We start from the raw sequence: 12,971 nt of genomic DNA, 5'->3' as shown, positions 1-12,971 counted from the left end.
GCATCAAAGGCTATCATGCCTGGTCTACCTTGGTTTTTTGAGGCAAGGTTTCTCACTAGGACCTAAAGCTTACTTGTTAAAATGGCTGGCCATAGAGCACTGAGGATCTGCCTGACTTTGCTCCGGTGGTATTTGTTGGGATTGTAGCTTCATAGCATGCCTAGGTTTTACCGTAGGTCTGGGATCAGACTCAGGTCCTCATGCTTGTACAGCAAGCACATTACAGAAGGAGCTGGCTCCCAGCCCTGAATCTTACACTGTGAAAGAGTTCTCAAGATGTCTCAGAGTGAGGCAGGTGTTAGAGGAGAACAAGAAGTGGTGCCCATCCATGATTAGAGTCCTGATCCACACCTAAACCTGAAGACACAGCTCAGGAGCAAAGGAATGAATGAAAACAAATGCCACAGCTTTGCCCCAATTTCCCTCTGTAAACTTGACACAATCCCATGAAATCATACTCTGTTTGCAGAGGGAGACGCCCAGAGAGTACACTTACATTGCTAGTCTCTCTGAATCCAAAGCTTATCCACAGTCTTTTCGTAAGGGATATAAATAGTCTGCTAGAGTTGTGTATATTTTATGTTTTACCAGAAATACATCGTTTGATAGCACGGGCACACTGGCATGTCTTGGATATCACCTGTAGTTCTTTGATGTGCTAAGCCTGTATAATTTCCTTTACCTTCTACCCCAGCATTGAAAGCAAACATGAGGTTACAATCCTAGGAGGACTCAATGAATTTGTTGTCAAGTTTTATGGACCACAAGGAAGTAAGTACATGTGTGGGTATGTGTTCTTTTTATAGTCTTCACTGACAGTAGAGCTATGAACAGGTGCATGACTTTGGAAAGTGAATTTTAACTAGAACCGGTGAGCGAAGAGGTCTGTGTCATTTGTGCACTTACCTTTTTCACAAGGTCTGGGTTCTATTATGGATGGTCACGTCGGTGTTCCTTTGGAAATGTATTTTCTCCTGGTTTTGTTTGGGGGGGTTTATTAAGGTAGGAGAAAAAGGAACCTGACTATATTTTTTTTGGTTCTTTTTTTCGGAGCTGGGGACCGAACCCAGGGCCTTGCGCTCGCTAGGCAAACGCTCTACCGCTGAGCTAAATCCCCAACCCCCTGACTATATTTTTATAAACAAATGAGTAGTGTTCAGTAGGATCTAGTAAGAACGAGGGAATATTGGCTTAACTCTGGATATTTTAAAGAAAAATATATGGTGTCTTTTTTTGGTACTGGTGATTGACCTCAGACTGTGTACATGCTAGGTAAGTGCTCTACCCCTGACTTACAGTCCATCACACACACACACACACACACTCACTCCACACACTCCACACACACTTACACACACACTGCCCCTCTCACTTTTTAAGAGACATTTTACATTTTACATTTTTGAATGTGTGAGTATTTTTTGTATGTGTATGTTTGTATAGCATATATGGGCCTGGTGTCCTTTAGAGGTGAGAAGAGAGGTCAGATCCTCTGAAGCAGAGGTATAGTTGTTGGAAGCTGAAATGTGAGTACTGAAGGTTTGATCTGGCGGCTCAGCAAGAGCAAGTCTTCTTAACCACTGAGCTATCTCCTCAGTCTCTTAGTGAGGTGCAGGGTCTCACTAGAAATTACTCCAGTTCAGGGGCCCTCGAGCTTTGGGTCCTCATGCCTCAGTCTCTTGAGTAAGGAGGAGATACTCTAATCAGAACGGGATAATTGTAATAGAGCAGATCTGTCCCTGTTAGATGCAGTGTGAAGAGAAGCTCTAGTCTGAGGTGAGGTGCCCGCTCTGCTGGTTGCAGCTGGTCTTGGTTGGTCCTAGTACCCCAGGCTAGCCTAGCGCCCACCTAGCCTTCCTCCTGCTTGATCTTCGCTGTGCCTGGATCACAGCCAAAGGCCCCTTGCTCAGCTAGTGCCTGGCTCTTTTGGAATTGGTTTTTGAGGCCTTTTTCAGGAGACAGAGGGATTTACTATTCATTTACACTTGGGTTTATTTGGAGACACAGTTCTAATGGGTAACATGTCTTATTTCTGTTACAGCACCATATGAAGGCGGGGTGTGGAAAGTTAGAGTGGACCTTCCTGATAAATACCCTTTCAAATCTCCATCTATAGGTATGTGATGACAGTTCTGAAATCTAAGAGGAAAATAAAAACCGTGTATTTTATAAGAGATGATTGTCCAAAAATTTTTACTGAACTGAATTTTTCCTTTCTTGGCTTTTTAAAAAAGACTTGTGGATGTTTTGTCTACACGTATATGTCTGCAGACCACAAGAGGGCAGGGGATTTCATGGGACTACAGTTGTGAGCTGTCTTCACCATCTTCAGAACTGATGCCTAGTCTCCTGCAGTTTGAACTAACCCCTACTCTAGCAAAACGGAATAACATCCTGAAGTTTTGCTTTCATTCCAGCCTTTCACGTTTCTGTGTAGTGCAAATTGTGTGTTAGAATGATGTATTAAGGATGATCCCAGAACTAAGTCCTATCAGAAATTGCAGCCTGTAGCAGCATCAAACTGCTTTACTTCCTGTAGAGTTTTACGTCCTGAAAGTACTGAAGAACATCTGTAATTCTTTGTCAACATGGAAAATTCCTAAGGCTGTTCGTTCTTCAGGTTCTGAGGTGGATTTTCTCAGCCAGCAGCCGCCCAGGAGAAATGACTTCAATGCTGTAAGATCCTGCAAGCTGCAGGGCTAGACATGGTGGCGGGATGGCTGTGAGGTGTTGAGTCTGACACTGTTCATGAGTACACCTGACATTAGAGCCATGTGCCTGGGGGTCAGAGCCATCCACAGCTCCGTGCCAATGAGGCAGAAAGGCAGAAAGAAGAGCCCTCTCTGCACAGGGCTCTTCTGCTGTGCCTCTCCATGCCTGGTCTGTTCCTGTGTCTTCTTAACTTGAGCCTTTCTGCTGAAACACTTTAAATACAAACGTTCACATACGTGTCATATACACCTATTTAAAGCCAGGAACTCGGCACTCCCAGTGCAGTCTGTTACCTTACGCTGTTATTTGACAGCTGACAGGGCTCATGGAGCAGAGAGTCCGCTATGGGGATGCAGCCTGTGCTATAGAAGTAGAGCTCTTCCTCAAGCTTTATCCCGCTGTCCCAGGAAAAGGGTACCTTTCACTGGAGCTTTCTGAAATTTATCCTAAAAGACTGCTTTCCACTCCATTGCTGGGAACAGACTTGGAGCCTGGCTCATCCAGGCAGCGCCTCCACCTCTGAACTGCTGCGTGCATCCCCTCCCCTAAAATACCTAAACATAAAACACTGCATAACCCTAACCAGGGACACAAATTCCCAGTTAGTTTAATACTCATACGTTCTATGTTGCCTTACTGTACACTTCAGAGCTTGATGCTCTGCATATGAGTATCCTCTTCCTTGCGGAGGTTGGTGTTGTTGAAGTACGTGTGCTAGCCATCCTTTCTTCAGAGGAGGATGCATCAGTTTTAATCTGTGACGTGATCCGTTTTCAGGGTGTCAGCCATGCTGCAGCACTACTGAGGATGCACTTTAAGTGTTTTGAGAGGCTGGGGCTCATTTGAAAAGGGCAAGGTTTATTTGCTTTTTGAGTTGTTTAGACATGTAATTAAACAGAAGGGAAAGAACGTTAGATAATTTTGACTCTGTTCTTTTAACATCTTTTTCCCAGTGTCTGGCATGTATACTGTTGGCTGGGTTTTATTTAAGCTCATAGATACTAAGATTTGAACTGGGAGGTGTAGCTTAGTAGCAGAGTGCTTGTCTAGAATGTATGAAGTCTGAGACCTGAAGTGCCTTCAGCATTTTAAATAGGTAAATGTAAGTTTAGATTAAATATCTTCTATTCTTACTGTGTGTATGTGTATGTGTGGGCCCAGGTAGTCCTTCAGTTTGTCCTTTTGCCTCAGCCTCCTGATCTTGGGTGTATACTATCACCCCCAGCTTGGATTTGAAAAATATTTATTAGTATAGAATTGGTGTGTGTGTGTGTGTGTGTGTTAATGTTAGGGTATACACATGTACATATGACATGCGTATACATGTTTGTATATGAAGTGTGTGCATGTGTGTGTGCACACGTGTGTATGTGCGTGCATACGTGTGTGTTAATGTTAGGGTAGACACATGTATGTGTATACATGTTTGTATATGAAGTGTGTGTGTTAATGTTAGGGTACATACATGTACATATGACATGTGTACACATGTTTGCATATGAAGTGTGTGTTAATAAGGTATACACATGTACATATGACATGTGTATACATGTTTGTATATGAAGTGTGTGTGTGTTAATGTTAGGGTATACACTTGTACATATGACATGTGTATACATGTTTGCATATGAAGACCAGGTGGTGTTCTTCAGGAACTATCCAGTTGGTCTTCGAGACAGAGTTTCATAGTTGGTGTGGATTGATTGCTTGGCCAGTGAGCTCTAGAGCTCAGCCTGCCTCTGCCTTTCAGTTCTGGGGTTAAAGAGTGCAGCCTGCCTCTGCACTGCGCATGGCAGTTGTGGCGTAGTTTTCATAGATGTTCCTTGTCATGTGTGCTAGAAGTGCTGCTGGTTGTTAATGACCATATTTAGTTACATATAGTTAGGTGTCCATGAGTAACAAATTGTCACTGGTTATCAGGAAGAGTTCTAGATTTGATTTTAATTTTTCCATAAAATTATATCCATCCTATCTGTTGTCTTTCTGGAGAATAAGACACTGGCCAGGAACTGTGGTGCTCATCTGTTTAGTCGCAGCTCCTCAGTAGGAAGATTGCTTGAACCTACAAGTTTGGGGCCATTAGACAATATTGACCCCATCTCTGTAAAAAATAGAAAGGAGTTTGGACCTGGTGGTTCATGCCTCTATAGTACTAGTAATCAGGTAGTTGAGGCAGGAGAATTTGCTTGGAGCCAGGAGTTGTAAATCAGCCTGGTAATATTGCAAGATGTTACCTCAGTCATATACTTGTTTTTTAACATGCTTAGTGCTGCACACCTGTAGTATCAGCCCTTGAGCGGGTGGAGGCAGGAGGATCAGGAGTCAAAGCTGGACAGCCTGAACTACAGAGGACCAATTAGAATTGAGTGACTTATTCGCTTGCTAACTGTTCATGAAATACTCAGTGTGTGGCCTCCTTTGTTGACATTAGGAGGCTAGAAGAATAAATGGATGTAAAGTACAAATATTCTTTACATGATTTGTGAGGCAGTGCCTCTGTGGAGCAGAGAGTGTAAAGAAAGTTTTTATTTTTAAAAAAGTGTTATCTTTACAAAGCCTTGAGATGTGAGGATACAAATGCAAACTTGAGAACTATTTGGAATCTCAGTGCTGTTTTCATCTGAGAGGTGGGTCCATAGTTTTCATGCCCACTTCTCCAGATTCCACTTGTTAGCTCTAGCATGTGCCGTTAGGAGCAAGGAACACATGTGCAGTAGCTAAACCACTGCTGAGCACACGTGTAGAAGGGCAATACCGTGCACTTACACCAACCGTAATATACATAAAATAAAGAATGCTGTATGTGTCCTGGGCAGGGCAGCATAGCGCGCCAGAAACAAGAGGCAGGTGAATCTCCGTTAGTCTAATTTCAGCCTGCTCTGCAAACCTAGCTCAGGCCAGCCAGAGGTACATAGTAGGTCGCTATATCCAAACAACAAATGTTTTGTGTGTAGCAATGAGAGTAAAATTTTAAATAGTGAGGTAATGATGTGGTTGAACTACAGTGTGTGCTTGAGATCTGTCTGTAGCCAACTCAGTAGCATGTATATTGCTTGGTAAATTTAAAGTGTGCGTGTGCGTAGAGACAGCTCATCAGTTAAGAGCACTGACTGCTCTTCCAGAGGACCCAAATTCAAATGCCAGCACCCACATAGCAGTTCACAACTGTCTATAACTAAGACAGTTGGAACTCAGGTGCCAATGAATCTGACACCATCACAAACACATCCATGTAGGGTAAACACCAAAAAATTTAAAAACAAAACAAAAAGGCAAACCAGACCCAGTGGCATACACTCGTAGTCCCAGCAGAAGCAGAGGGATCAGGAGTTAGGTGTGCCTTGACTATATAGTTGAACTGTACTGAGCCGTAGCACAGATCTCTAGATTAGGCTATCAACTAAGTCGGACAGTTTAGGTTGTCAAACTGTCAAAATCCCTTTTAAATTTCCTAATCCGATTCATTCTTAGTTGGAAGCTACTCTGGTAATATGTGTGCCATATCTTTATGCTTGTGCCAGAGAATAAGGGCAATGCAGCTCCTTGTTTTATTCACCATGGTCAGATGGTACCTCACTGGGGATTGAAGTCTTCTAACACAGTATGGCGAATTGTCGAAGAGTGCTTAGTTCCATTTCACTGTTCTAGACAGAAACCGTCTCTAGTTAACTCCCCAGGACTAATGCCCATCACTGAAGTGAGAACGCAAGTTTGAGGATAGGGAGGAGTATGTCGGTCATGAGATGTCACTTAACAAAGACTTACTTGTGCCACCAGAATATTTATACAACTAAGTGAACTTTTGAGCTAAGGAAGCCAAATCCCATTTTGACCAATTATATCCTTCTAGACTTTCATGACCTTGGATTTGAATTAAATTCCTATATCAAATAACTCTGTTTTGAACTTCAGTAGCAAAGTGTAGTAAGAAAATTTTAAGGAGCATTTTAAAGTTATGAGGATGAGAATGCAGTCACTCACAGGCGCTCTGAAAACGAACCGTCTCTGTGCATTAAAATGTGTGTGGCAGCTCAAGCCATTAAGTTTATCGAATCCCTACTCTACTGGTACCACTCATGTGCAGGAGCACAGGAGTGAGCAGTATGGTCCTGGCAGAATTTAAAATAACCGATATTAAAGATTAATTCTAAGCCTCTCTAACCAAGAACATCTAAGCTATTTAAAGAAAAGACGGTTCTGATCTTCATTCAGGGAAAAGAATATAGGGGCTCACATAGGGGTGCTCAGAGAAGGTAGGTCATCTTAAGTGTGATGGACAGATTATTTAGAGGTTGGATTTGGGTGTTCAGGACGACACTTCTGTTGAGAAGAAGGCTGTGGGTGGAAGCAGTTACTCCAGCTGCGGTCACAAAGGTCCTCTGTGGAAAGGGTGCTGAGGTTGAGGGTGCTGCTGCTTAACCAGCAGACGGGGTTAAATACATGGAGTGTAGCTCAGGACATGGAGGCAGGAGACTCAGAGTTCCACGGTCACCCTCAGCTGCCCAGTGCGCTCAGGGCCATCCTGGGTTATATGAAACTCTCTCAGAACTAAAACAAAGTCCATCAGAAGAGCAGATTTTGGCTTTATTTTGAGACAGGTTTGATTTTGAGACAGGAACTTGAACTCGCTTCCTCTGCTTCCCAATTGATTAGAGATATAGGATTAGAGATATTAGAATTAAAGATATACCACACTCCTAGCTAAAAAAGGATCTCATTATGTATCCCTAGTTGTCCTGAAACTTGATCTGTAGACCAGACTGGCCTTGAACTAAGAGATCTGCCTACCCCTCTCTCCTGAGTGCTGGGATTAAAGACAGGTACCGTCAGGCCCAGCCCAGTGGGTGTTTTGTGGTTTGTTTGTTGTTGTTGTTGTTGTTTAAATGGGATATGAAAGATTTTTAACTTGTTCTTTTTAGGGATTTGTTTAGGAAAGAAAAACTTGGTATTGTAGCATCAAGTAGGAGCCGTGTCTTTAAGGAACAAAGGGGTAAAAAAGGGAGAGCGTTTGCTGAGGATGTTAGAGATCATCTGTAAGGCCAGGCAGTGAAGGCACATACCTTTAACCCCAGTGTTTGGGAAGCAGAAGTAGGTGGTTCATCGAGTTCGAGGCCAGCCTGGTCTATAAAGCAAGTTCCATGACAGCCAGAGCTGCAGAGAAACTGTGTCTCTAAAATAGAAAATGCCGAGGATGAGAGTATCTGCTGATTGGATCTGTTCTTCATGTGAACGGACTTGAGGAGAGAATGAAGATTTGCAGGATGGGATAAAGCAGAAGGAAAAGCCACCGGAGAACAGGGAGCTGCTGCAGAGAAGATTTTTAAGTGGCAGAGGGTCCACACAGAGTTGTTGAGCGCATTGTGACAAGTTGCTACATTTTTAAACATAAAACTCGGGCTGGAGAGATGGCTCAGCGGTTAAAAGCACTGACAGCGGGGTTGGGGACTTAGTTCAGTGGTACAGCGCTTGGGCAAGCGCAAGGCCCTGGGTTCGAGGGAAAAAAAAAAAAAAAGCACTGACAGCTCTTCCAGAGGTCCTGAGTTCTATTCCCAGCAACCACATGGTGGCTCCCAACCATCTGTAATGAGATCTGATGCCCTCTTCTGGTGTGTCTGAAGACAGCTACAGTGTGCTCACATACATAAAGTAAATAAAATCTTTTAAAAAAATAAATAAATAAAAATTAGCAAATAGATAAACTCTACAAAGGCTGTTTTGCTAACAGCCCTCATGCCCAGCAAATACTCAAAGTCTGTTGCTTTGAAGAATATTAGAATGGTTGTATTTCTTCTTAGTGTCACCCTAATGTCCAAGTACAATTTACCCTCTAAATCCAAGGATTCTGTATCCACTGATTAAACCTCACTTATGTACCAGAAACAATCTAAAAGGTAATCCTCAATTTGGGATGTGTACAGCATTCCCTGAATTATAATAGGGCAACTAATGACAGCATCTGCATTATATCCCATACAGTAGTTCAGAGGTAACTGAAATACAAGGGTGTGTCAGGCATAGACCGGAGCTGGAACAGCTCCATCAAGAGATACAGAGACCACCCGACTGGGCAGATAGACACTGTGGGAAGGGAGTAGGATTTGCAGAGGAAGGCTACAGAGCAATGTTAGTGTCAGGTCTTCAGTCTGAAGTTGAATACAGGCTGCAGGTAGGAAGAGGAATTTTAAGAGACTGGTGGGAAAGGAAGTGTCTGGATTTATGACTGCAGAGGCTGAGCTGTTTGCAAACACAAAAGTTCTTGGTGTGTCCTGGGCATATAAAGTGGCACGAGATGGAGGGAACAATAATCGAGGAGAAACATAAAAGGCTGGGAGGTTAGGAATATGGTCTTTATGATGATAGTGAAAGGAATGAGGCAGAGAGAATGGATACCAAGTTACCACAGAGAAAAGCCACTTATTAAACCGGTCCTATCGTCATGAACTGGCTGTCAGGGACCCATGTCATATGAGTTCATCTTGTTGGTCACTAGAATGAAAACAAACAGCACATTACCTTCTCTCCTCTCTATCCTTTAAGGATTGGCCTTCCCTTTATGTGGTACTGAATAGAGGACGTAGCCATCTCCTTCCGAAGCTGACTTAATAATGGCAGTTTAAGTTCTCCTTGAACAGTGCCAGATGTTTATTATCCTCAACCCCACCTGTTAATTCCCTTCCTCCCTTCCCACGCCCAGCGAACTGGCCTTTATTTTCATATGGGGGGGGGGAGCAAGCTCCCCAGTGAATTTCATTAAGGTTGTTTGCAGGAGCTTGGACACCTTACTGTAGCTAATATCACTGAAGAATGTGTCTCTGTCCCATACTGACCATTAACTTGGTGTGAGTCTTCAGAGATGAGTAGTGCTCCGTGGACCCCTCGCTATGACAAGGCCGTGTTAATGAGCCAGTCTTGTAGTGATCTTATGCAGTAAGTTCAAGAGTGCAGTAGCCATGCCATGTGTTGCCCCATCACACTCACCCTTTGCTCGGCCTTTCTGCTCCTTCTGCTTTGTTTCTTGAGCTTTGGAGGAGTGGTATAAATATCCCATGTTAGGAGTCCCTTTGACCATTGCTGAAAGAACCTTCTTGGAATAAGTCTAACAGCAGCACTAATCTATATGCATAACATAGTTATTTAGAAGGCAATTTGACAGGCATATCCTGACCACCTAGCAAAGCAGGAGCAGGGGCTGGGGATTTAGCTCAGTGGTAGAGCGCTTACCTAGGAAGGGCAAGGCCCTGGGTTCGGTCCCCAGCTCCGAAAAAAAAGAACCAAAAAAAAAAAAAAAAAAAAGCAGGAGCAGTAGCTTCTTGACTATGGCCTATGATTTGCTCAGCCAAAAGCCTTTGGCTGGGTTTCCAGTGTCTGCCATGAATTCCCTCCTATAGAGCAGACATGGAATTCAATCAGAAAGGAGTTAGTTATTCCTTTAACAAATTTGCCACTATTGCTCCAGTAGGCTCATCTTGGCCTATGAGTTATTATTGTTGCAGAGTCCACACCTGAGTGACAACTGTTGATGACAGTTCTCCACTAGTAGCCTGCATAGCAACATAGTACCTTTGGACCCTGTGAGGGCTAGCTACAGCAGGTGGGAAGCTTCTAGCTTGATGGTTTTTAAAAACATGTCCTAAAGACTTGGTATGGTTATAGAGTTTTCCCATCTAGTTCTGCAGGCAAACAAGAATAGTGGTAATTGCTTGTATTGTTTTGAAAGCCTGGGGAGAAGCCTCTGTGACCACTAGGAAAGTCTTCTCTTGGCACTGGGTCTTCATTTAATAATGTATGGCTTCTGGAGAGTTCATTATTGCATAATCTTCTTGTTGGCTATACAAAAATTCCGTTTTGCTGCTTAGGTTTCTACTTTTTAAAAAAATTTTTTTAATTTATTCATTTATTATATATAAGTACACTGTAGCTGTCTTCAGACACACCAGAAGAGGGCATCAGATCTCTTTACAGATGGTTGTGAGCCACCATGTGGTTGCTGGGAATTGAACTCAGGACCTCTGGAAGAGCAGTCGGGTGCTCTTAACCGCTGAGCCATCTCTCCAGCCCGGGTTTCTACTTTTAAGATAGGAGATTTTCACATTTGTGCTGGTTATTCTGACATCTTTTTGGTATTTGATCATTTCTTAAGATTTGATGTTAGAATGCAAACATAATCTTGGTGTCTTAGGGTTTCTCCTGCTGTGAAGAGACATCATACCATGATCATAGCAATTCTCATAAAGGAAAACATTTAAATAGGGCTGATTTCCAGCTTCAGAGATTTAGTCCAATATTGCAGTGGGAAGCATGATGGGGTGCAGGCAGACACAGTGGTAAAGGAGGAGCTGAGAGTTTTATATTTTGATCCACAGGCGGCTGCGTGCCACACTGGGTGTAGCTTGAACATATATGACTTCAAATAAGACTTCAAAGCCAGCCGCCACAGTGGCACACCTCCTCCCAACAAGGCCACACCTCCTAATAGAGACACTTCCTGTGGACAATCATTCAAACACAATGAGTCTCTGGAAGCCATTCTTTTATTTCTGTGTCCGTATGAATGAATGCCACCTGTGCTGGTGCTTACAGGGGCCAGAAAAGAGGGTATTAGGTGCCTTGGAACTGGAGTTATACACAAGTGGGAGTTTCCCAGTGCGAATGTAAGGAGGCAAATTTGGGTCTTGTGGAAGAACAGCAAAGGCTTTTTAACACTGAGCCATCTCCCAACCAGTTCTTTTTTCTTTGAATCAAATTTAAAGAAAAGAAAAAGAATTATGCCGAACCGGGCTTGGCGGCACACACCTTTAATCCCAGCACTTGGGAGGCAGAAGCAGGTGGGTCTTTGTGAGTTCCCTCCCAGACTGGTCTACAACTTGTCACACAGCCAAGGCTACACACAGAAACCCTGCCTCAGAACAAACAAACAAAAAACACCTTACAAACAGTTATGTTTTACTTCCCTTTGATAAACATGGTCATACCACTTAAGATTTATTTATATTTTGGGTTTTATTAAACCCTGTTGTTGACAGGCACTTGAGAGATGGTTTCATTCGGTTGCCTCATGAGGCCGTGATGAATCACCATACTGGTTGCCAAATCCGCAGTGTTTGCTTCCACTCTGGTGGGGCTTTCTGACTGTTTTGTTGTACTGTTTTGTTTTGACCAAATTCTATTACAGTGCTGCACAAAAGCCATTGGAGTATTGTAGATTCTATTTTCACTATGAGGAGAATATATGAAAGATAATATCAACGTCAGAATACCCCCTCACCCTTGACAGCTCCTCAAAGCAGTTGTTGTGGAGCATGGAGAGATAGTTCGGCAGTTAAGAGCTTGTTCTTGCTGAACACTGGAGTGTGGTACCTCAGACCCACATTGGACAGCTCACAACTGCTTGCATCTCAGCATCAGGGCATCCCGAAGCCCCTTTCTGGCCTACTTGGCCATCAGTTAGCGTACACATACACACACACACTAAATAATAAAACCTTTTAAGAGTGATATTTGTGTGTGCTGGGGAGTTTCATTTCTAGGTTGTGAACAGTAGCATGAAGTTATTTAACTGGGGGTCATAGGACAGACTGTAACCCCAGCCCTTCAGAGGCAGGGCAAGAGTACGTTTGAGGCTAGCATGGTCTTACTGAGACCTTGCCTCGAAAAAGAAAGGAGAGATGAGGAGAGGGAGGTACTTTGCTTAAGCTCCTTGTACTGAAATTGTGTTCCTTTTCTTGCGTTGTGTTGTGTTGTGTTGTGTTGTGGTGGAGTTTGAACCCAGAGCCAGTGCACAGTGCAGTCTAATACTGAAGCATACAATGCAACCTTTGCACTCTCCTGGCTTCTGGATTCAAGTCTGCAGTACCATTTCTAGCAGCCCAAACTGACATCACTGAGGGCTTACAGTATGCTAGTCACTTGTATTCACTCATTATTAACTCATTTTCTGTTTCTGACATTCCTCTGGTGTATTGAAGTTATTTAATCTAGACTTAGAAATGGCAGTAGAAAGACAGATTGACTTGTCAAGGCTCACTGCATTGGGCAATCTGACCTTAAATACCAGCTTTTGACTGAGTTTGTTAAAATTGCTAGAGCCAGATGTGCTACTGCACACCTTCAGAATCTCAGCACCTAGGGCCATCAGCCAGCAGATCTCTTCTGAGTTTGAGGTGCTCTCCAGGTCTACATAGCAAGTTCTAGGCTATCCAGAACTAAAGAGTATGAGACCTGTCTCCAAAAAAGGTGGGGAAAAGTTAAAAACCTGAAAT

The 12,971-nt window shown here is 43.3% G+C and overlaps 1 protein-coding gene across 1 annotated transcript in view; it reads left to right on the top strand.

The window, feature by feature from the left end:
- Ube2h (ubiquitin-conjugating enzyme E2H) overlaps nucleotides 1-12,971 on the top strand; it is a 95,482-nt gene that overhangs the window by 45,509 nt on the left and 37,002 nt on the right. The window contains exons 2-3 of the mRNA NM_001172127.1: nucleotides 695-771; nucleotides 2,042-2,116. Coding sequence (NP_001165598.1) covers nucleotides 695-771; nucleotides 2,042-2,116 — 152 coding nt within the window. The remainder of the gene's footprint in view (nucleotides 1-694; nucleotides 772-2,041; nucleotides 2,117-12,971) is intronic.

The sequence above is a fragment of the Rattus norvegicus genome, chromosome 4 (genome assembly GCF_036323735.1).
Source record: "Rattus norvegicus strain BN/NHsdMcwi chromosome 4, GRCr8, whole genome shotgun sequence".
Classification (NCBI taxonomy): domain Eukaryota; kingdom Metazoa; phylum Chordata; class Mammalia; order Rodentia; family Muridae; genus Rattus; species Rattus norvegicus.
This window is presented reverse-complemented; position numbering and strand designations above follow the sequence as displayed.